Source organism: Acanthaster planci, linkage group LG19 (assembly GCF_054643075.1).
Source record: "Acanthaster planci isolate LZ-2023a linkage group LG19, COTS_SCS, whole genome shotgun sequence".
Classification (NCBI taxonomy): Eukaryota; Metazoa; Echinodermata; class Asteroidea; order Valvatida; family Acanthasteridae; genus Acanthaster; species Acanthaster planci.
Window position 1 is genome coordinate 8,153,651 of NC_141795.1, and position 25,665 is coordinate 8,179,315.

Genomic DNA, 25,665 nt, shown 5'->3' on the forward strand with positions numbered 1-25,665 from the left:
CTCGACTGGATGCTTCCGTATTTATTTGAACAGATAAAATCAGAGAAAAGATGTTTCCTTAGATGTGCTCTTTTAAAATGTTTTCGTTTTCTTTCGGAATCTTCTGGGTGGTTTGTGGAGGATGTTGTGCCGTCGATGAAGTTTTTTCACTTCTGGAGACTATACCCTTCAATGTACATACATGTACATGTGCCTCAGAATCGGAGGGAAACAGGGTCAGTGTTTCAACCTGATGAAAATACTCCCAAAGTTGACAATCAAGTCCCAGGAAGTCGTGTTCTGGCAGCTTTAAGTAAGCCAGCAGCGAGCAAAAAGCCTTGTAAGTCGTGACCAAGTTTCAACCACAAACCTTGAGACAGTCTGGGGACGTGGGCTGGAGTCAACGGAATGAGATTTGGGAAGGCAAATTAGCATGACACAGGTCTAGCAGTGCAAACAAGCGGAATCTTCAAAGCAAAGCAACCACGAGAATCTGAAAGTCAGTTCCAAAGTATGCTTTACATGAAAACACATCCTGAAAACGTAAGAACATACTGGATGTTCCATTGCACAATGTCGCTGTGCAACTTACGCACACGTGAACAATCATACGGTGGCGTTTTTCTTGGTTACTACATGTACATGTTTATGAGAGGTGATCAAACAAATGTTTCCAAAAAGTCTAGTGCCTACAAAAAAAAAACAGTGTTTTCAAAAAGGCCTAAAATACATTCTATGCAGTCTAATAGTGCATTTACTGCAAATTTCTTCTCTTAAAAAACTGATCCTGTATTGTGTTTCTCCTTACCATTCTGAATGATTTACAACTGATGACGATTTGATGATGATGATTTGATTCAGAGTATCTGAGTTTTTTTGCTTTTTTCTTCCATCTTTGTCTCTTTTAAGTGTGAGGTGGTAAAATTCAAAAGAAAAGCCTGAGGTGGTCACAAAGATCAGTGAGGTGGGCCGCCTAAAGCTTGAAAAGGCAGGGCAGACACTGACATACAGTACGTACATGTACAGGAACATCCACATCCATTGTATATAAAGAGCTTAAATGGGCAAAGTATGTCTCATCCTCCAACAAAAATCATGCACACATGTACATGTACATGAATGACATTACTCGGTCACCAAAGTACGTGGAAGCTGTAAAGCAATGCGTGAGGTTAATTCAACACCAATCCTCTCCCACACTGCTTGTGATTTTAAGCACTGACACTATACACGGCAATGACTTTTTAAAGAGCCCATTCGGAAGGTTAAGCACTCAGGTGCCCCCCCGTATTCCTGTCACCACGGCAACAGGAGGCAGAAATCCAGAGCGGGCAAAAACTGCCGAATAATGGAAATGTCAAGAATGGTTTGGCGGGCCTGTGATCCATCTCAAGGGAAGATTGGTTTGCGCGGGACTTTCTAGCGGCCGGCTATGGTTAAAAAAAAAAACCAAAAAGAGAGGAAATCCAGGGTTGACAAATGACCGAGCACTGGCGTGTGAAATGAACAGACTTGTACAGTACTCGAATGTACTGTACTGTACGCCGCACATCACATTTATGCATTCAAAGAATAATGGACATGCGATGCTGCAATACCAAAATTGCGGCTGTCCAATCAGGCAGACATTCATGCATTTGCAACTTTTCCCCAACCGTGAAACCTGTCGTCATTTTGAGCAGGTGCTATGAAACAGCTTGTTTTTAATGTCAATATAAAAGGTCTTTGTGAGAAGATAAGGAAACAAAGTAGAAAGAATACAGAGTTTGAAAAGCACTAGTACTATGCAATGCAAATTCACAATGTAACATGTACACGTACCCCAGGATGTCACCGTTTAATTGAAAATAATCTGTGAACTACTGCACGGTTTAGAAACTGGGACTGAATGTCGGAAAATCCAATTGTAGACAGTTATTACAAGCCAGTTCCGGCCTAATCCAAATTATTCTGACAGCATGTAGCACTGCACATGACTTTCACAGTGAAGTAAGGAAAACCTGCCACATTTATGATTTGCATTGTCAAGGGAAATACAAAGACACAAATTTGATGCACTGTGTAAATTTCCGATTCCCAAAGCCCATTCCTTCAATTTTTTTTTCCTTGAAAGAATGCATTTCAAAACGGACAAGACAATGAGAACAATGGAACTGAAAATTCCCACTTAACCGGCGGCAAAATCATTTCCTACCCAAGTAACAAGAACCTGTTTATAGCTGCATACATGTTTCATAGATATCCTGATTCCCCAATTGTGAGGTTTCCATTCCTGTATGAATTCATCATGCGATTGTGAGTTCTTTTCTTTCCCCCTTGTTCCAAAGTTCTTTTCTTTCCTTTTTTTCCCTCTCTCAGGAGCCTTTTGGATTATGACGGCGGCTCGGTGTTCCGTTACGGCTCTCTTTCAAAAGTAGTTCAAGGAAGGCACAGCAGCGTAGGCAAAGCGGTGTGTGGGTGGGTATTGTGGGGCACCATCAAGAATTTCAGAAATCAGAGACAAAGTTTGCACGTACCCGGTACATGGGAAGCTACGTGTACATGCATAGGCCAACGGAATGTACGTGGGCACACAGTACCGTCTCACCCACTCACTTCCGAAGATAGCCACAGATAGACGTCTGGTCCCAGCACCAAAACGGATCATCTAATAGCCCCAGATTTCTGTAGTCGCTCCCCCCCCACCCGAAAGTACCTTTGCTCCCATGCATGCTGTTCTACGATAATCACACCCACAAAACAGGGTAGGGTTTAGATAGACTGAATTTTCTAAACCCTATTCAGAGTAACAGTTCTGGTTCCAAATATACCAAAATGAACCAATTGAGACAAATCAGCTGCAAAGGGGTGTGTTTTAGTGGGTTTCAGGTAGGCTAGGTTTTTCCAGTAGAGATAGTTTATACATGTATAATATCCACATACATACATGCGTACCCTACACTTCTTTGCAATATTTGGTTCTCCATTGGGCCTTCTTTTTTTTTCCAATTTTTTCATAATGTGAAATTGCAGGCAGTGGTACAAGTACATGAATGCCCAACAAAACTTCTTCGCATCTGTTTAGCAACTGCAAGTTACTTGATTACGACAAGGAAAGAAAGAGAACATTTTTGCCCCTAAGAAATTTTTCTGTTTAGAAAAAATAAAATGACTCGCCCTCCACAGGGTGTACATGTAGATAAAATGTGCCAGTAGGTCACTCCAGCCAGTGATCGATCTAATGTACGTACAATGTACAGTGTTTTTCTCTAACAGGTGTATGTGTACACTGTTAATGATAATTTCTAAACATCTGTTTATGTTTTACATGCAGCAGTATTTTCCACAAAAGAGCCACAATTTCTAACAACTGCCCTGAATTTGTGCACAAACATTTAACACATCAAGCTCATTATGAATTGTTCATTATGAACGGTACCCTACACCCTGACAAAGAGCACGGATACAATGAAACCTGTACATGACAATTTCAATGGTGCTTGCAACTTGGTCGGATCTTTTGTCAACCAACTGAATGCATTTCCTGCACTTCATGTGCATGAACATGAACTGTGACACTGGGCTGCATGGACAATGTACATGTCACTACGGTCTGCACAATGTACAGTATGTATTATGCTTCCAATAACAACCACAACAAGCACGCCAAAGCAGCATGCATCGGAACCAGGGCAATAAAAAAGGGGGAGCCAACATCATCATGCAGCCAGGAAAAAAAACCTGTCTGTGACCTTCTACAAACTCCTTCCACTCCCACAATATATTTTGAAATGGATTCCCCAGTGTGCGCTATCTGAAGCCATGTGTTTTCCACTAGACCCAACATTCTGAAAGGAAATGTGAAGAGTTGTTCACCAGTGTTGAAGATTTGTGTTGAAAATGAGGGTTTGTGAATATTGAACAGAAACATTAACTGGTGGCAACATACATGTACATGTAAGTGAGGATTTAAGCTCACACAACATCAATTCCCAGCGAAAGACTGTGGTTTTTTCAACTGTTTACTGCACATATTGCAAGCGCATTTTGACTTTGAGCTTTGGACCCGATGTCTCGAGGGACAGTTTTGTGGGGGGGGGGGGAAATCTTGATGGCTTCCCGGATTCTTCAGAAGCATTGGTGTCACTGTAAACCACTTGCCTTATGTACAGGTATACCCACCATACAAGCCTTCATCTCTTACAGAAGCATTCGCTTTGGTTCACACAAAACCTACAGGTTCAAGGAATTGTACATGAATTATTGAACAACCTAAGACAAGCAGAATTATCTACAAACCTGCTAAATAAATACCAATTAAGACAACGGACACGGGGTTGTCTCAGAATCACCATTAGTAACCTAAAATACTGAATTTAGTTACCAAGGTTATCTCTCACACAACTATGGCTAATACACCTAGCATCCGTACCAGCATATTTCATGTCAACAACTGATATGACTGAAGGTCCCTCATGGACAGTGACAATTTTTCTCAATGAAACTATCTGAAGATTTAGCCCCAGTCATAATGAGCTTTGGGACAATGAAACAGCATTGTTTATGGCCGCTTTTGACCAGTAAAAAAAATGACAGGGCAAAACATAGGACCACTGTTGACTAGGAAAAAACTGACAGCCCCCCTCCCAAATCACTGTCTGACTCTGAGCCTGCAACTTTTGCCAATGTCCACAGAAACTGCTCTCCATGGGGCTCATCTCTTGGAAGTACCAGTAACAGAACTGTGTTAAGCACGGGAAAGAGTTGCTCAAATGAGAAAGAAAAGGGCATACATGTACACAATAGTTAAATGTAAACACTGTTTACTTCATGTAGGTAATGGTTATTGCAGGGCAGGAACTTCATGGCGGCTTCGGAGGCAATTGCCTTGATGCCCCTGGTCTGTGCCTCAACGCCCATTGAAATATCTCCGTAGACAAGATGATTTTCTAGCACAAGTGCCCTTCGCAAATATTGCCTTGCCTCTTCAAGAATGAAGTTCCTGCCCTGTTATTTGACTGGTCTCTGCTTTGTATGTACATAATGTAAATTTCCCGCTCAATTTTTACTTATTTGCAGCTCAGTTTCCTTCTCTCGGGATCTCCTCCACCTGTGTTTCATAAAGCTGATCCACTCTTCAATACGGCATTAATCCATCTACCCCCTCCAATAAAATTATGCATGCTGATCATCACACGAGCTGTCTTCGCACAACCTCCTGACATGAATTGCGCATACATACAGTACATGTGTGCACATTACGTGAGCATACAATGTGAGCTGGAAAACTGACACGCCTACATTGTACATGTACATGTCCTAACATCAAGAGCATAAATTGAACACATGTTCATCATGTCCATGAACATCGCACCAACGGACTGCATTAGTCTGCTCCTACAAGTCTTCGTTTCATACTTCTCTGCAATCCAAGCCCAGAGGGCTTGGTTTTTCTGTTAAAAAGAATGGAGCCCTTTCTGACAAGGAAGAACCTGCCTGCCCAAGTATGCCTTCAAAATACATGTCATGCAGTCTTCTTCCATACATGTACATCACGCAGTACAGTGCATGTATGACTGGGGCCAAGGGGGACATACAAGTAGTGTCCAAATGTGCGGAAACCACACCACAAAAGATGAAGAGTATACACTCCAGGCAGCACTAGGGAACCTTCAACCGTACTCAAACTCCACCTGGGGCTTTCGTAGGATTCTTTGGGATTTAGGAAGGAAGAGCGCTGGTATACATGTACATGTATTTGCTTCATGGCGGGGGGAGGGAGCCTTGACATCCCCTGATAGTTTCAGGATGTTTTTAAGGAGAACATCGGTTGATAGGTAGAATGCACAGTGTTTCACGAGACCAGATCAGCTTAATCTCTTTTGAATGACTGCAACGCACGAATATAAGGTGTTACATATGGACCAATGGTACACATGTACTGTACGTACATGCACATACATGTACCACCTGATACATTCTGCCCAAGGACATTTCAATCTCCATACTTTCCTTTAACCATACTGTACATGTATGTAGGAACACCTGTGACCAAATCTTACACAGTGAAATTCAGTGCGGTCTTGCCAGCATTCAAACCTTATCTACATGTACATGATCCGAGTCAAAAGTACATGTAGCAACTTGTGGGTGGAAGGCCTTTGAGAGAATCTTGCACTGTGTAGGTCTAAATCAGTTTGAAGGTTCCCTCAAAATTTCCCACCAATACACGTATATGGTCTGATTTCATGTACATGTGGTCTACATCTATGTCAAATCAAGGAGCTTAATATACCCTTTCTCATTCAAAACAAGTTACCCAAAATATGGCCTTTGGACTCATTTTGCGGGATACGGTCACATTTGGTTAACTACATGTACAGCAAATGGCAGACAAGAATAAAGCCAATTCAATTTGTCTGCATGATTTTTGTATGCACTCACATGTAGTCTCGGTCTCAAGGAAGTACAGTGCACACGTATGCAGACAATGTGCAAACATGCAAGTCAGTACAGAGGCTGCTTGAACAGTAGTCGAAGCAAGGCTGTAGTGTAGCATTGTGGCTGGGAATAATCACCTACATTGTACATGCATTCATACAAAGTCAACAGGCCACCTCCACACTGAACCAGGAAGTGGCAACTAGAAGTTCCTCCCAAATCACTGCAGAGGTAATGACTAATGGGTTTCATACACCTTTTCTGGTGGCTGCAAATACACTAAAGCCTACAGACAAAACATGCTTTTTTGTAACATGTTTTTGGAAGCTGGAATTATGGATGCCAAATAACCTGTACAATGAAACTGGTGATCAAGTGATCAGGTGATGTGGCTGCTACCTGTACACGTACCGTCCAAAATGCATTATGCCTCTCCCTAATCATGTCAAATTGTCATGTACACCATGTATGAATCAAGTACAGTAAATTCAAGTGTTCTACCTGTATGTCAAAATCATGTACAGATATGTTGTTGATCATAATATGCAGTGCACCACATGAAGATTTTGTTATTTGGGGACCCTGTTCCTATTGGAACAGAGAATTAGAGTTTAGTTTTTTTGGACCCACCAAAGCAATGATGGGGACCTCATGTTGAATAGCTACAGGCTTAAGTTTGTGGAAAGAGGACCTGGTTTAGATTTTTGAGGGCAATTATGGGGTGAAAATTGTCAGTTTTGCTGCTAATACACATGGCACATGAAGGAATAACTCAGGTAGTTGGGAAAAAATTCCATATATGGATGTCACTTGACATCCTGTGCACAAACTCTATGACCGATCTGAAAAATTCTAAGTGTTTTCACGACTTAGATTTTTCCTTTCCAAATTGAACTTTCTGGACCTGTTTTTGCTTTCTGATGGCTAATAGGTTACTGGGGAATAATTACTGGCATCCGTATGTGGAACTCTTTCCCATGGTTGGTACGGTCAAAAAGTAAGATTTTCTCACAATTTACAATGTTAAATTCACTAAAAACAGGGTAAGCATTATAGAGAAACATTGCCTTTGGTTGCACTTTTTCAAGGACTGACCTGTGTCGTAAGAATAATAAATATGGAGGGGTCCTAAACTACAAAATCAGCAATTCCCCTTGGGCATGTTGGGAAGACGACACATGACCGAAGCCAGAGGTAGAAATTAATTGTAAACGTTAAAAAAATGCAAATGCATTTCAATATTTACCTCGTTGTGATAGTTTCTTTGTGTTGATAATTTTTGCAGCAAACTCCTGGTTTGTCTTTTTACGTATGCACCGTTTTACGACACTGAACGCTCCCCTGTAAAAAATGATAAAAACCACACTCTCAGATTGAGGAACTGCACGCGCGACATGGAGCACAATATAAAATATCGGACATGTCAAGACAGTCACCATAACCAATATTATCACCGTTAAGCCATCATGCCTATCCAGGAATTCCAGTATTTGATAACATGGGGGTGGAGACATTATTAAACTTGACAAACCGGTGGGAAATACTTACTTTCCGAGCTCTTCCTTCAGTTCATATTCGTCTGAAAATCGTGTACACACATCCTGTTGGTGCAGCGTCGTCGCCATGTTGGAAAATGAGTGATGAATTTTGTACTGTACCTTTACTGCACGCATGCACAGAATGAGCGGCCGAACTGTGCGCGTACGTAAGAGACGTGTGTTTGCTGTGACGTGATTGACGTGTTATGATCAGAGGGGCGTGGTCCGAAAGCACTGAAAAAGATGAAACGGGAAATCAAAATATCAACTTCGCTGATCAAATATGGATATTTCAACCAAACAAATTCACAGCTATCCATTCACAACAAAGTTATATTGTTCCTGTTGTCTTGTCAGTAAATTCCAGAAACGATCTTATTTTTAGGAATCATTCAACAATGACGATTTACCACTCTTAGTGCTGTCATTTCTTAACCCTACATAATTTCTCTTCTGTAATTTTCTCCAATTTCTTCTTTATCGCAAGACAGTGACGTGACCCGCCTCCGAAAGATTGAACTGGTGATGTCGCCGGATTTGCAGTGACACGGATCTGTGTGCTGTCGTTCTAACTTTCGTCAAATAATCAATCATTATCTTTCGAATCAAACAGTCCTGCTTTTCTAGAACAATTAGTCAGTTTTTACAGTGCAGGAAGTTACTGCAACTTTCGTAAATGGGGACCTTTATTTTGAGGATTAAGATGCGTAGTTTTGATCGAGAGTTTTTGTATAATTTAGTCGTAGCCAAAACCAACTTTTCCGGGCATTTAGAACTTAAACGGGGAAAATAATTTTATTTTTTTTAATGTAAAAACTCAAAAAAAATTTTTTTTAATGTAACCTTTTATGGCCTTTCTGGGGCGAGGCTACATTTTGAGACTTTTACACACTTTGGGAAGAGAAAATGAAAGAGAGAAAAAACACCTTATCTCCCATTTTCCCCCCTTTTAAAAAATATTTTTGGCTCCTTTTATTTTAGGAGGCATGGCCCGTGATGCCCAATCCGTCCTTGCATAATTATTTGTTAACCTGTGTTCCTCCATCCATGTTTAGACGAGCGAAGAAATGAAATAATGCATGCGAACCTGTGAAGGCTTACGACCTAGTAGGCAATGTGATGGCGACACTCCACCTATCGAGTTTTTATGAGGCAGTTATTTCAGTACGTGTAATAACAGGAAGCTAATCAGGTGTATGGATGGCAGAGAGCATTTCTTGTCACAGCAAACCTTCCTTCATCTATGCATTTTTTTTCCATTTCCGAACGGATGTAATAACCCAACGTCCTTGTGCAGTATTTTTGCAATACTGGCGATTTACAACAGCGCGCCTCCAAGAGTTTGCAAGTGCGTTGACAAATCACAATGCACGAAATCTGTCGACCCTCTATCCCCGACATAAAGGCAAGATGAAGTGAAAGTCCACCAATTCAATTAACTATCTGAACCATGCAAATTGTTTCTTACGAATTCTTTGTGCATGACTGTTATTATTTTCATCTCGTTCATTCGATCCTTACATCTATCTCATCGGTGTCTTTTCTTTTGTGTAAATAGCATTCAAAATACCAACAATAATATTATTAACAATGAAATAGAATTATTCATTTTTGTAACAGCATTATTAACTGTTTAAAAAAAATTCATCACAAAATGAAAATAAAATGTGTAAACTAAGTTCAACGGAGTTCCAGATAACTAGACTTTGTTACCGTGTGGAGAACGCAGAAAGCGCCCCCTTTTGGTTAAAAAAATGACTGTTGCATGTATACCGAACTACGTTTGCAAGCATCCAGAAACTTTAGTTATACATCAGCCGTCGACAGAATGTTCATAATATCATGTATCTCAGGATATATGAATACTGTTCAAATTTGGAATTCTGTAAAGGAAAACGACTCAGAACATGTGTATATAAAAAATGATATCTTATAAAGACAAATTCAATATTATAGCCCGCAATGAACATAATAAATTTCTATGGGGCAATGACATGAACTACACGGTATATAGGACTTACTTGACCATAGCAACAACAGGGAGGACACTGCCCAACAACACTGTGACTATTTATTACAGAGAACTCAATATGATGAGTACAAGTCCGAGCGCTATCATGAACGTATTGAGGAAGAGTTCGAACGCGTGACAATTCTCTAAGGATATTGTACATCGGCACTTGTACATTTCCAGTTATGTAAGTACATGAAGTATCGAAAAAACTAAGAACATGAAGAATGCGTTGGCTAGACAAACTAGGATTTGACGAAATTAAATTCAAAACATGTTTGTCAATGAACGACATGTTTCTGAAGCCGTTTCTTTAACGTTGACATAACCGGCGCTGCATGGTCAGGTGGAACCGCAAAGTTGGAGCTCGGAGACGCTCAGCATTCTCAGTCTGTGCTAGTTTGTTAGCCTACTAGTTCTACTACTAGGCCATGTAGTTTGGCCGTCATTGTCACCATTGTTGTTTCAGTAAATAAAGTAAACCCAATAGCAGTGAATAGTAGGCCTACTACTGCTAGAATGTTGGACATCCCAGTCATAGGCCTACAACTTACAAGGGACATCTCGTACCCCGGACAACTCGTACCTGGGACAATTCGTACCCGGGACAATTCATACCTGGGACAACTCGTAACCCGAGAGAAAATTGCATACTGTCATAGCTTGTGGAGACATCAATAATAGAATGACATGTCAAATCGGATAATTAAGCCTTTTTGAAATTGTTGCGTGGTAGAAATATTAACCAACTGAGAAAGAAAAAAAATATGGAAAAGCATTTCACGTTTGCTTAATTTTGCTCTCTTTTTAAATATTTGTCGCTCTAAACCTCTTTGCTAACCGAAAATTCTGGCACTTCAGAAAGCTGTCGTCCAGCCAACGGCATCCAGATCTTGCCTTCCATACTTTCAAAGTTTTCAATGTAACTTATAATCTAAAAAACAGTAAATCAATTTTGACATGATTTTTTTATGTATATCCAACTTCAACCGATTACTCAAAACAAGGTTTTGGGGATCATTCCTCATTTAGCCTCAGTAGGTCACACATTTTTTCTGGGTACGAGATGTCCCAGGTACGAGTTGTCCCGGGTGTGAAATTTTGGGTACGAGTTGTCTCGGGTACGAGATGTCCCGACTCCGTAATACTATTAGCATTGTGTTGAAGGTAAATGTACATCTAGGCCTATGTTGTTGATACATGTAGCCTAGGCATTCTTGCGGTTGGCATGACGTCACTGCGAACATTTAACACCGGCAAAGGGTCAAATTTACCCTTCATGCTAGGCCTGTGCAATTATGTACAGAGCTTCCCAGATGTCCAACTGACAAACAAATGAATCACATTTTGTTTTTTGAAAGTTGTTTTTTTGGCTGTCCTATATATCTCTAATTAACACTAATTAATTGTGTAATTTCAGATCGTTTCTAGTTTGGTATTTTAAAATTTTATGCACACAATTAAATTTTTATTCATAGATTATCATTTAAATTGGCACTCACCCATCCACCATGTACGATCGAGCGCCACGGATGCTGACCAAAGGTCAGGAGTCCACGCCAGCCACTGTTGGGCCTGGCAGCTATGAACCTGAGGCACCAGCGCCGTCAAAACTCAAAGCAGGTAAGGATTGCTTAGAACACCAAGAAGCTGCCAGAAGTGTAGTTTTTGCAGTTGTGTTATCTAGCATTAACAAACATCACAAGCGTCAACACACACAAGTAGCTTCAACAAAGCGTCAACAACTTGAAAATACCCTCTAAAGATTTAAAAGTTGTTTTATCATATTGTAGAGACTCTAACACCTGCCACTGTGGAAGAAATATGCTTTGTTAACACTCGACGCTTGTTGATGCCTAATAGCATGACCGAGTTGTATGATAGGCTTATACATGTACCAGCAATTGTGAAATTTGGACACCGTGAAATATAGCGTTCATTGAACACAGTACACACGATACTGTGCAGGGAAGTAAGCTGTGTAAATACATGTATGAGGCTTGAATTTTGTGTAAAGTACTAGTGAAAGAAACCAAATTTAACAGGGAAGTGAATTTCATATGACACAGTTTTTCCTCAAAGGAGGAACCTTTACTTTACGTGTAAGTCTTATGTAAAAAACATTACTCCAACTTTTGGTGATGAAAGGTACTCCTCACATGTTAAGAACCACTTCTGTTCACAAAGTTATGGAAGCGTTTGAGTTTTTTTTCTCTGAAAAGCATTATAACCCAATCTGTAAAATTGAGATTTTTGGTATTTGAGATCTATACTTTCAAGGTAATATGCATATGCATAATAACAACTAGTGAGCTTCCAACCTAGAACTAGTTTGTTCAAAGCATTCCCATTTTTATGTTGTAGATGGCTATGCACCCTTTTCTTCCATGACGACACGCGAGACGTTCCTGGTCGTTCACGACAGCGTCATTGCCGCACCCGGCCCCGGCCACTATGACCACATGAGCGATTTGCGCATCACGGGTGGCCACTCGCTGGCCAACAGGTCCAGACGGTTTGAGGAACCCGTCTCCAAGACCCCCGGCCCGGGCACTTACAACCTGTCCAAGAGGGGAGATTGGATCAAGAAGACGGGGGTCCAGACCCAGGAAAGGGACGGAGATAAATCTGGATCGGTTAGAAAACTTTCAACATTTGCATACTTTTTTATTTTGTTGGGTTTTTCAATACAAAGTCCAGTGCTGGAATTTGCTGCTCACTGAAGTAGGCTTGTATTGTTTTTTTTGTGAGGCTAGGTCTTGTGCATGCTGCCTACGTTTTTTGTTACACTCTCAGATGGGAAACTTTCCTGCTTGGATCACTTTTAACCAAATGGGGTCAAGTTTGTGCAGGGCATTGTTCAAGATCAAATGTTACTTTCTGTACAATTTTATTACACATGGTTTATGCATCAGCATTTTTTTTGTCCAAGGCATAAAATTCAATTCAATTGAAGAAAGCTAACTCATTTCAGAATTTCTCTCTCAAGATAACAGCCCATGAGTACTAGTAGATGTCAACAAATTACCTGAATTTGTTTTTGAAAAACCTCTTGGGATGTATGGAATTCTTATATCTAAAGATTAGAGGGCGTGATTTCCATACTATTTGTATTCTTTTTTTGCCCCCGTAGTTGGTAACAAGCAGAATCCGCTACTCTCGCAAGCCCCAAGCGCCGTCTATCCCCACGCCGGGCCAAGCCTACGGTTACGAGGAGCATGAAGATGGGACGCTGAAGAAGCAAGAGCCGCCACAAAGAGATGCAACGATAGGACCAGCGTACTACGCCCCTCCACACGTAAGAGCACTGGCATCCATATTGTAGAAGACGGCGGTGCCGTCAGGTGATAAACTGTGGATTGCACACAGATTGTGTTCATGTACATTTCAAAATTTCAGACGGTTGGAAGACACACCATCTTAGGTCACGGAATCTTAAAGATAAGCTTCCCAGAATCTACTCTCTGCCTATTTATATAACAGGTTTTGCCCTTACCCAACGTATATTAATAAGCACTGTATGCTCAGTGCTTGTCCGAGAGCTTGCGGAAAGAAAACCTCACAAGCTTACTCTGGTGGGACTCGAACCCACGACCTCCTGCTTACTAGGGCAGATGTCTTAACCACTCGACCACCGAGCTTGCCGGGGTCGGCTGGCCGGTCCAAGTCAAGGGAAGCAGCGGGTACCGCGAACCATTTTCTCCCATTCTTTAGATACATGTAGTTCCCTCATTTGGTGAATCTACAAAATCCCCAACTTGCTCTCTGTGTTGCGTAAAACCTAAAGTCACGATTATTTCATCTCTGAACTTGTTAACACTTCTTTCTTTTTTAATTGGATCCCAGATTAATACCAAGACAACCAGCAAGTACAAGGGGGTCCACTTTGGGAGGCTGACCTCGAAGCGGATGGACTTTGACGGTCAGGGAGGCCCAGGCCCGGGCGAATACGACCCCTTCGCTCCAGTTGAAAAGAACCTGGAGCTCCTGAATGCACCAGGTCCATCGAGAAACACGTCTCGAGCATTTGAGTCCAAACTCCCGAGGTACCACGAGGTCATTGTCCATCAAGAAGAGAAGAAGGTAGGCCTTTTTGAGAGATGCAGGCCAGTGGTTTAAAGGCATTTGACTCTTTAGAGTTATCTCAGTTCCTATCCTGCTTGATGCTCGTGATGTTGGTGTCCTTGAGCTGGCTACTTTATCAGAATTGCAGTGATATTGCTTTCCACAGCTCTTTTGTAGAGTGAAAGCAAGGTGCACAACATTGACAGTTGCTGGTATTTTATACTTGTATTTAAATGCTTAGATGTGTATTCATTCAAGAATGTGATTTTGATTTGGTTAATAACAGGCTGTCCCGGGACCAGGCAAATATGAGATTAACAGTCAATTTGATAAGAGGCCACAGGCTGTCAACACAGAGGGTATGGAGGTCGATCATCCGCCGTTTATGTCACAGTCAAAGGTAATCATTTAGATCATATCCTGCCTCAGTGTAGTCACTTTCTTTGATAAGAGAGGAGAGTTTTAGGCAAAAATTCCTATCTTCTTGAGAATGGAGTGCAGTGGCCCGCTCATAGAAGTTCAAAGCAAACATGACTCATCGTGTGAGTTTGAGTAATAAGTAGTCAGAGCCCCTTTTGTGTTACAGGCCTTCAAAGGAATCTTAAACCGTGGACATCAGTAGGAACCATTAACTGTGGACATCAGTACGAACCCTTAACATGTCCCTCACAGAGCATCCAGTTTCATCAAGATGCCAAAAAGACTGATACGTAAAGACAAAAAGCTCACCTTGCTCTTTCTGATGCAAACTGAGACAAAATTACTGAATAAAAATCGACCTCGTGACTCATCTTCAGAGAGTGAGTCACAAATATGATATCATGAACCGTGCAGTGACACATTGCCGATGTTGGCATTTGGGAAATGTAAACACCTTGGAATTCAATCAATTATCTGCCTTTTTTGTCACATCAACACATTGGTTCCTGTTGAAAACTAACTTTTAGGTGATTTTTATGGGTATTCTGCAGCGATTTTTGGACCAGAGGCACAGCGCTCCTGCCCCGGGCACCTACAACGATCCACGGCATGCCCTTGAAGCACTCGGCAAGATCCGAGGGTTGAAGAGAAGTCCATTCGGTCAGACAGCGGTGCGATTTATGCCTCAGCCTCACATCCAGAAAACTCCAGGTATGGTCACTCAGTTCAAATTCATTATCCTACAAATCAGAGTCATTTGCTGATTAATAGAAAGTAAGAGTTATAAACAGCAAGTCTGATGAGCTAAAGCCTAAAGGTAGTGCAACGTCAACAACAGTTTACTTCTATGTACATTACGTGTTCCAAGATTTTGCTAGTAATTTGGCCTTGTTAGTTTTATTTTGTTATTCATGGGAATCAAGGTGACTACAGAGGGAAGTTTTAGTTAATGACAGAAACATAAAAACCAGGATCCTTTGAACGAACATCGCATTCAAGGTTTAAGAATCACACTGAACCACCAAACTGTCCATTTTGCCAAGAGGACTATTTATATGGAGAGCAGTTACTGAGTAAATCAGAAATACAATCGAACACCTGTATAGCAAGGTTTTCAGGATTTTACACATTCCGTTTTAAACAGTAACTGCTTATCATCATTACAGTTACCCAACTATCATCAGTACTTGAATAATAACTTGAACAAATAATGGCAAGAACTGGGGCATAAATCTGTCCTTGTTGTAAGCAGGATGTGATTGATATTAACGGTAACGTTGTCATCGGGCTTTGACTGAAGTGCTATCATGTTCTGTTTCTTTTGTTTTTCCTAAGGACCCGGATCGTACAGTTTCAGCGGCCTGGCTGGCAACAGCCTGCGCAAGGCCTACATGGAGAGCACGAGGCGCGGGGCCTTCGGCTCGACGTCTGTCCGCATCAAGCCCATCACCAAGCGGGAGGACACGGCCCAGCCGGGCCCTGCCCACTACCAGGTCAAGGACCGGCCACATTACAGCCGCTACTCACAGAATGTCAGCGCCAACTTTGCCTCGCAGACAGAGAGGCTGCACTCACCACCGCCAGTCATCAAGGTAATTTTTTGTCCCATTGGTTTTTTCCCTCTCTGGAATACGGTTCACTTGGACAGGTCAAAACATTTATGCCTTTTAGAAGTTCTTGGCTAATCCAGGGAGATATCTGGCTGTGTTCTTAAAACCTGCATTCATGTACCGTAGTAAATCACAACCCTATTGGTTGAAGAGGCATGTACCACGCACCTACCACCTGCCCACAAAGTGGTGCCATCACAGTAATGCCTTGCAGTTCTGGTCACCAAATCAGTCGTAAGTGAAACTTACAACTACATTGGAAGTTTCATTCAAATTCTCTTCTTTCTCAAAGCAACCAAGACAGTTTTTGAATCATTTTGTCAAGATGCCGAATTTCACCTTGTGAACAGTTCAGTTTGATGGCACAAGGTAAAGTTGGAGACAGCGTGTTTTAGCTAATGGCTGTGTCTAGTACAGTGAGTAGATACAGATAGAGTCAAACTGGCCTCAAAGCCAAGATTTAGATAATGGAAGTGTCTGTCATCTCCAACTCTGTCTTTATAAAATCACTGAGCCAATCTTTCCAATTAAATTACATATCTACAAGTAAAATGCTTACTGAGTGGTTCTACCCCTTCTGTTGTCTTTTCTCCAGGAGAATCCACCCCCGGGTAGCTACGAAGTCAGCAAGTCCTACGACATCAGTCAAGGGAAGAAAGAGCCCGCCATCCCCAGGACCGACACAGGCAAACGCAAGAAGGGCTCCTTCCTATCCTCGTCGACCCGCTTTGCCCCACCGAGGGACGTCTTGCTGGAGAAGCCGGACATCCACAACCCAGGTAGGAAACGTTGGCAGTCCGAGCCAATTTTGTAAATGGATATTCCAAATATTCAGCCTTTCATTCGATCAAATATTCACTTGTACCAAATTGCCACAAAAGCAGAAACAACATGTGCATGTTTTTACAAAAGCCAAAAGGGAAAACTTAAGGAAAATTATTTTTGGGGAATATGCAGCTGCCTTTTAGTTTACTCCTTAGACCTTGGAATACACTTCTTGAACCAAATGCTGGATTTTTTGTCTTTTTTTATTGATTTTCACATCTGAATATAAAACTTCAAAAACAGAAAAATTTGGATACTTGAGGGGTGCATTCCACCAAATGGTTGTATTTCTGTGATCCCACTGGAGTTTTACAATAAGACATGACATAATCAGGAGGCATCATAAAAATATTTCTATAAATCCCGAATTTTGGACTGATAGTTTCCAGTTCTGGGTATTTTTTTCACAAAAAGCCCCAAATTGTGGGCCTAAAATAGGGGATAGAGGATAGAGGCTGGCAGCTACATGCAGAAATGAGCGCTTAGTTTTACCACTGTATTGGGGGTATCTTCCTTTAAAGGCAAATGAAAAAAGATTTTCGTGGCTAACCCCCATGAAATTGAAACAAAAAGTGATCTTCTGGCCATAATCTTGAATTTCCAGTAAAAAAAAATGGAGGCCAACCTCTTCACGAGAGTCAACATGTGGTGCTATTTCGGTCCAATTTTGCACTGTTTTCTGTGGGCACGTATTTGGTGTAGTGCAACCTGATCATCGAATATCTGAATACATGTATTCTGATAACTGGTCACTGGCACAACCCCGATTGACAGACTTTGTTACCACCGCTCACTGAGCTTATGAAGGGTCTCTGCCGTGAATTTTTCTCTAACCCACACATTTCATGCATGTTCCTTTTGGGAGGGAGGCTAAATGTACAAAAAGCAGTTTGACAGCCCTTTCCAGTTTAAGTTCTCTTTCTCAACCATCTACAACGGTCAGAGCTTTGTCTTGAAAACTGGAGGCGCTGTGACTGTGATGGGATTCTGGGAAGAATGGTTTCACTTAGGGATCTTCTGTTAAACTGCGAACCCCAAAGTTGCTCGTTGAAACTTTTTTGCAATGTTTCTGGAGGTCGTAGGTTCCAATCATTCTCCAGACACAACTGAAGATTCACTGATGTAACTCTTCAATCTTTGCTTTGATGTACGTGACAGGACCTGGCACTTACAATCCAGACTCCATAGAAGAAGCCAAGAATGGACTGATGGTGACCCGAGACAAACGCTTCAAGGAGAAGAGGAACGAATATCCAGGGCCGGGCACTTACGAGGTGAGTGTGAGAGACCAGATCTGAGGCAAAAAAGTAAAAAACCTCCTTCCCTGCCCTGTCTACCCCCACAAAAAAAAGCAAAATAAGATTGTACCCGGGGTTTAGATTGGTAAATTGGGATAGCAAGCATTGTTCCTCTGAAGGCTTGAGGAGTGTCAGTTGAAAGACCCAGTAGAAGACACATCTTCAGTGGATTTGATTTAGTCCGTTTTCCCGTCCTCAGTTCTGTATCTGTGTTGGTTTTGGGGTGTCAGTTGTGCTAGCTCAGTTACCCCACCTGAGATTTTTCGTCCCGTGCAATATCATTGTCAGCCATAGAAGAAATAAACAAACCTCAAAACACCAAAAATGTCAAGTATTCATGAACTGTTTGGAGAAATTTTTGTTTGGATCTGTCAGAAAATGTTGCAAACTTAGGAGCTTGAGAGGAACCGAGAACAGATACACAGCCAAGACTTGAAACACAGATCTCCCAAAAGGTTCAAAGTACTGCTTCAAGAGCCTTGTCTTGATTTCTACAAAAACTCAAATTAAATATCAGACATAAATTAAAATATCAGTCAAAACTATTAGACAGGTAATAACAGTTTGGTCAATAACTTTTGGAACATTTTTTCTTGTTTTTTGTTTCCACAGTTGAGTCCCCTGCTCCAAGACACCGTGCTCAAGGGAACCTTCAACGCGACCCTCAACAATCCGGTGGCCCCACAGGCCGAGATCTCCAGGACCAATTCCGTCATGCAGAAACAAGCATTCGTCCTGGGCGTCTAATGGCGGTGCCATTGTTTTTTTTAAATTGCTTTGCAGCTTTTCCCTAACTGCTACATTGCAAGCAGTAGTTGTCAAAAGCTTGTCAGACATTGCCTCAAGGAATTTGCAGTGCGCTGGGGGAAGGATACAGTTTAGCTGCGATCACAAGGACAAAGGGGGGGGCTGTTAATGAACACCGTTTTAGTTTCTCTTTAATCCTCAGTTGTTTCACCGTTTAATACAACCACAAAACAGAAGTCTTGGATTTGCCTTCTTTGGGCATTTAAGGCTGAGTTTGGGCGGCCTGTTCTCGTATGTTCGTGGACAGCTCAATTTGTTGTTCATGGGCGGGCTGCTCAAATGCCAGGAACATACAACCAGTTACCATTGGTACTGGTAGGCCTAATAAGTGGCAAGCAACATGCAACTTGGTGGCGTCCATGTATGTTTTTCGAAGGTTAATGTTTAGATAATTGGGCTGAAGTACTTTTTTATTTAAAAAGAAACATTCGTTTCCGTGTTACAGAAAATTATTAATGTTAATTTTGCAAAACTTCCCATTGTCTACAGCTTTGTAATCCATCTCGCATACTTGTGGCTGTTCAAATATAAAAATGTCCATGAGGTTTTTCGTATGTTCCTCTAAAACCCCGAGGAGGAGGTGGTGTGTGTCCTGTTCCGAGAACAGCATTCTTGGGTCATGTTCCCACCATTTGAACACGAGAAGAAGCAACCCGTGTCAAGGACAGGCCGCTCAAACTCGACCTAGAGTGCACCAGACAGCAGGATTTGGTGTCTTTATAAAAAAAAAATATTTTCCGGGGGAGGATGTCCCCGGACCCCCTTGTCTGGGGATCTCAATCCTCAACCATTGTATTTCAATCCCCCCCTTTCTATCAATCTGGGTTTACTCATAGCCAAGCACCTAAGCCAAGGCTATCTGCATTATACTTGGTATAGGCAAATTAATTCTATATGGTCCAGACCACAAATTCCAATCAGTATGGGTGGATAACAGTTAACAAAGTGATCATAGACTTCCAAACCATTAAGTCTGTTTGCTTTGATCTGTTCATTTCGTCTACATTTTTCTTTGTCAAAGTCGCGTTGATTGTCAAGGAATAAATTCTTTAATATTCCATTGCAGTTCAAGGTTTTGTACCTTTTAAATTATAAATACAAATGAGTTGTATTCTAGCTTGTTCACTTGATGAAATACCGGAGAGGATATCGCCGTCTCCGTCCACAAACATACAATTTTGCAGTAAAATATTAATGAAAATATAAATCATGATATTTTGCATGGATTCTTTGAGTGATTACCTGGAATGTCTTCCTTGGGGTTTGAAAACTGTTTCCGTCCATAAAGATTCAGACAGTTGAAACAAAGTATTTAACGTTATAAGTTGACATTAAAGTGACTTGTAAATAAAAATATGAAATTTAAAAGTATTTAGTTATATTTGTATTGTGTATTTCTGAAGACGTCGAACTTAACTTGGTTACATGGATATCAGTGATCAGTTTTGAACAGACTTGCAGGATTTAACCTAAAAGAGTCGCGCCCCGGAGGAGGGCATCTCACAGCAGAAGGGGGGGGGTAAATTCCACCCCCCCCGAACTTGAAACTTTGCATGCATGTCAAAAGTACATCAGTTCAAATGTGACGTTTCAATTCAGTATGACGTAGAATTCTGGTGGTCAGGTCATTTCATTCAGTACACTGTAAATGGTCACGCGTGTTTACCGACGCGTGCCTTGAGCACGTCAATGGGAAAACCATACCCTCTTAATTGGCTGACCCGTCTCGGAAAAATGCGTGTTGCGCGAGAACGGCAAGTCCGATTTTCACAGTGTAAAGATGACCGCAGTGTGTTACTTAAGAATCCCCAAAAGCTGTCAGCGATGACACTGGAAAAAATGTGGAGGGAGAGTGGATTCCTTTCAGGATTAAGTTGTGAATGGGGAGTTTTATTCATGGGAGGAGCGTGCAAAATTTGGAGGAGGAAGGGAATGGGTTAGCCTGCGATCCTTCCACGAAGTTTGAGATGTCTTGGCTTGAAAGGAATCGAATAGTGCCACCTCCCTTCAAAAGTGAACGGCGCTTTACGTTATGCAACTTCTTTTAGAATTTGATTGCGCATGAAAACCATAGCACCGTGCAGTTCTTATTAAACCTCTTTGCAACTTAAAACATATTTTTTCGCAGGAAAGATATTGTTCTTCAGTACTAGTGGTGCATCATTGATGGGCGTTAGGATTTCCGTTTGTCTTTGCAGCCAACATTTCAGGAATTATAAAAGCGTGTAACTGAAGTTCAGGTTCCCAAACGACGCATCTTGTACCGCGGGTTGTCGAGCGACTGGAGAATCTAGGAGGACGAGCAGCTTAACGCCACGCTCATTCCACAAGGAGTGCTCTGTCTGTAGTGGACTTGGGGAAACTTAAATTCAGTCCTTAACTGAAACAGAAAATGTTCTCGTTCCCAACTACCCGAGCTTCTTTGGGGTTAAAATCACGATATTTTCTTGTATTTTCTCCCTGTGGTACTTCTCTGCAGGTGGCATGACGGTGCGTGATCTCGGGTGAATTTGGAATCTTGCCGAAATAAACTGGGGCACTAAATTCCCCATGGTGGTGCAAAACTGAAAGTACACATTACCCTAGCTTTGGCAAGTGGTCGCGTGTGTTCTGTTCTAAAGATTTGTCATGTAGCAAGCCTAGGACCAGGCTAGCTCGTGAGCAGACGGACGCGAGGTGCAACATTTTGCGCCCACTCTGTTTGCAAACCACCGCAGTTATCGGGACACGTACCGCCATATAAATACCAGCTGGTCAAACATGTCAACGACGAATCTTCAAAATATTCGATCTTTTATATTTACACGAACAAAGCTCAATAATATAACCGAACGCAGTGCAACTGGAAAGTGTTCAATCTCAGGCGAATCATCAACTGCTGCCAAAGAAAGCAAGAATTCTAGCTTGGCTGTTTCCTGTCGGATTCTACCATGCATCGGTCGTCACTAGACCATTTTAATGGGGGAGGCGGGTACCGCATGAAATTTGCTGACGGACCGTCATACAAAACGAGTATACTGTATCCCCTGCATGATTTTGCCGACAAGACTAACCCAACGGGGGACACCCCCCCCCAGCGACGCCCGTGCATGAAAGAGTCGTTGTCACAAACAGACGGGATTACACTTCCCACAATGCTTATCGAAAAAAGACGAGATGTGTATCATGCATAAAAGACCGCGAAATTCCGAAGATTGCAGACCACTGGCGTGCTCGGTTCGAACGCAGCACCGCGGCAATTCGTGTATTAATTATTACAGTGAGAATGTTGTGGACAGACTTAAGTTGAAGAGTCGAGTGAAGCATGGAGCTATTAAGGTGCCGAAGTTTTCATGGGATATTCTACTAGATTTTTCAAACGGATATCGCATGGTCGACCATTCCTTCGTGACTATTTGTCGGTATGCCATAGGCATAGCGATGCTCAGTGGTGCAACTGAACGTGCTGAATCAATGAAGGTAAGATGTTCACTGTTTACTACATTACTAATAGGAAAGAGCAGTGTTTCACTATCTAACAATTGTTAGATAATGAAACACCAAGTAGGTAAGCCCTACATGTCAACAGTGGTAGACTGGATAAGGACCGTTCGTGGCATTCTATTGTGTAGGCCTTGGACCACCAAGTGAAACTACCGTTTCTGTCACACCATTTCTTTGCCAGTTACTTTTTCAATAGACCATATTTCGAGACAAAATTCAGGTTTTCATTTGAGACATCAAGTAGGGCCCTACACAGTAGACAAGAGTAGGCCTATAGGCCCCACACGTCACGTAGGGATATTTGTTTTGATGTCATAGGCCTTTACGTGTTGGTGCACGCCCTGACGTTCCGCACTTTGATTTTTCGCCTGTGGTGCCCTGCAAGAGCAATAATATTTACCACAAACTTCATAATAAGCTAAATTTCATCAAGCTCGCAACATTTCCGGTCATAAATCTTTCAGAGGTTAGCCTACATCCAGCGTAGCCTACCCGCTACAATGAAATTATCTTTTGGCCCGATTCCCTTACAGTGCTCAATGAACTTTTGTAACCCCCCCATAACAAATTACAAACTTGTGGGTGTAGTTGCAAGTAAATGAGTGGAGGTAATAACAATTCATCAAAATTAAATTACTGTCGGATATAGGCCTACTGAGATTAGTTCAAGTGTGCCACGTTTGGGAACGCTCAGCTAGCTGAGTTTATGCCTAATTTCCGGACACCATTTTGAATTTTGCACCAAATTAATTTTCATAACACTGAAATTGGCCACAAAGGTTCAACAGCATGTATTATGAAGGTAACAGTACCGTCCAGTATTTAACTGAATGAAACTGAAGTTTTTCAACAAAGAGGTTTTGAAAAAAAATCCCGGCGACACGGCTACTTCTGTTGAGACCGCAAACTGATTTAGCGCCCTCTGTTGTCCCAACTCATATCGCCGGCATTATTCGTCAAACTGCCGAAACACTGAAGAAGCGTTTTAAGTCAAGAGAATTGAAGTAAAGTTCGTGATGTAGTAAAACTGGAGGGGTTTTCAAAAGTGAAGTTCTGGTCATTACAGACAAAGCAAAATCAAGAATCATCTTTTGATGATGCACCGCGCACCGTCCCGGCCTTGCGTTTACTTTAACGATCGAAATCATCAGCAAACTCGCAGAGATATGGTAAACTGATCTGAACCGTGGAGCCGCTCTGTCCACCATCTCGGCTGTCCAATTTCCCCCCCAGAGGCTTCTCGAAGATTCTAATCATTCTCGAAAAGGGGGGGGGGTGATAAGGGACGGAGAGAGGGAGAAGACGGTGCCTGGAGGTGGGCAAGAGCCCCCGCGTGAACGTCTCGAGTTTCCGTCCTCTGTTTCCGTTCTGCTCCCGCTGTCCGGTCCATCCACTGAGCTGTACAGCTCCGCGCAGTTGTGATCGCGAGGGTGCCGCCGAGACCGTTTCTGCCCGGGAGTCGATGACCGGTTGATTGCCTCATTGACTGGGGCTTGAGTCTTGAAGTTGGACATCTAAATCAATGCGGATTGATCCGTTTTTAGTACATAGAAGGTAACGGTAGGCCCCAGTCCTATAACGGACATAGTTACCTGACAGCCCGAGTTGTGTAGAATTTGTATTGAATCTTAGGAATCACAAGATTTAATATCACAGGTGACATTTAAAAGAGCAACCCATGGTTAGTGGACACAATATCTTAGTGACATTACAGTCTTGTTGAGTATCTTGGGCGTTTTAGTTGATATTAAAGAGAAGTGTTCTCACAGGAAATGAAATGAGCTATTAAACTTCAAGCCTGCCCTCTATCTTTAGAGAGGAATTTTGCAGGTATGGATAGCGCTGGTCGTACGTTAAGTAAAAGTGGACGGTTTGGAACTCCCTAAATCACAAATCACTGGGTCTGTGTCCGTGTTCTGTAATCTATCCACCATCCAACCCAGGCAACAAGTTCCGAAGGATCGAGGGCCGCTTTGCTGGTAAAGGAGATAATAATGATGAGGGTGCCAGGCTTGTTTCCTCGGCTCCGGAGAAGCGCACGATTCGCCCACCGATTATTCGCAATGAACCCCGGCGGGCCTGCCCCCAAAAGACTGTCATCCTACCGGCCTGTTTGTAAGCATCAACGTCCAGACAAATCCCGTCCTCAATCAGTCGTGTTCCCGCCCCAGCTGTTTGTGCAGTCGTCCACTATTTGCTGCTACGAAAAAAAAAAATCCAATACGAGCAACACGATGTTCAATTCCGCGTCCGACTCATTCGTCGGCTCGCCCAGGCGATCATCGTGTCCTCTTCCTATTATGAAGCCGCTCTGGGGATATGTACCGTACACACCAAAGCCAGGACCGTGAACCAGACAGCATCCAACCCCGGGCCATCCTAGCTCAATTAGGCGCATTCCTGTACTCGGCAGCAACCCGTCTCTGCGCGAACATGATCCTTGTCAGCGTCTGGAACATTTCACCCTTCTGTCCCAGACCGCGATCGAGCCGGTATGCATTTCACGCGGATCATTACTGTAACATTCTTGTCATCTCGGCAACAATTTTTTCCTCCGGTGTTCCCGCCAACCGCAGCGGGTTCGATTGTGAGGCGCAGTCGGTGTTGGTTAGAGTTGGAGAACTTGATGTCGTTGGTTAGGTTGTGGATTCACCACTCGGTCGGGGTTTGTCCGGCCTCGCTAGCGTGGACACTCACAATGCAGGTTTCCATATATGAGTATATTGAAAAGCGTTAAGAGTGGCACGCGATAATGTTCTGTATTCGTGAGGGTATGAATTTTCCCAATCCTAAACAAAATACCCAAATTGCATCAAGATAGAAAAAGGAAGCTCAATATTAAACAGTTGACATCTACACGTATACCGGTATCGTGCTTTTATTCGCAAATGACCAAATACTGAACGCGGAGGAAAATGTGCGACATCACAGAAGAAGCGCGCGCAACGAATTCGTCAACGTAGAAAACATAAATTTTTGACTTCGACAAACTTAGTTGTGAATTATTTGAGACATCAATTATCCCTTTCCAAGTACTAGGCTGTGTGCATGCAGGCCTCCAGCACCACAACGACAGTACGTTAGCAAACGTTTGCGACGGACGATGGAATGGAATGGGATTTGAAAAGCTTGACATCGGAGTGGAGGGACGTAAAAACACCATCTGCAATGCGGGCACGAATGGAAGCCGAATTCTGAGTTTGAAAGAT

The 25,665-nt window shown here is 42.3% G+C and overlaps 3 protein-coding genes across 26 annotated transcripts in view; 1 reads left to right on the plus strand and 2 right to left on the minus strand.

Annotated features, from left to right (window-relative positions):
• LOC110977564 (calcium/calmodulin-dependent protein kinase type II delta chain-like) overlaps positions 1-8,107 on the minus strand; it is an 89,337-nt gene extending 81,230 nt beyond the window's left edge. For all 24 annotated transcript variants that reach the window (XM_087129745.1, XM_087129741.1, XM_087129744.1 and 21 more), the window contains exons 1-2: positions 7,948-8,107; positions 7,646-7,740 (exon numbers count right to left, since the gene is read on the minus strand). In XM_087129745.1, the coding sequence (XP_086985871.1) occupies positions 7,646-7,740; positions 7,948-8,072 (220 nt within the window). In that variant the 5' untranslated portion in view covers positions 8,073-8,107. The remainder of the gene's footprint in view (positions 1-7,645; positions 7,741-7,947) is intronic.
• LOC110984473 (carbohydrate sulfotransferase 5-like) overlaps positions 1-25,665 on the minus strand; it is a 253,387-nt gene that overhangs the window by 46,908 nt on the left and 180,814 nt on the right. The gene's annotated exons all lie outside the window — the stretch shown is intronic.
• Positions 9,981-20,344, plus strand: stpg2 (sperm tail PG-rich repeat containing 2). Its single transcript, XM_022231799.2, has 11 exons — positions 9,981-10,135; positions 11,427-11,571; positions 12,313-12,584; positions 13,082-13,246; positions 13,795-14,031; positions 14,300-14,413; positions 14,985-15,144; positions 15,769-16,025; positions 16,639-16,822; positions 18,027-18,142; positions 18,779-20,344. The coding sequence occupies exons 2-11, from the start codon at positions 11,460-11,462 to the stop codon at positions 18,911-18,913; spliced, it is 1,752 nt and encodes a 583-aa protein (XP_022087491.1). The 5' UTR covers positions 9,981-10,135; positions 11,427-11,459; the 3' UTR covers positions 18,914-20,344.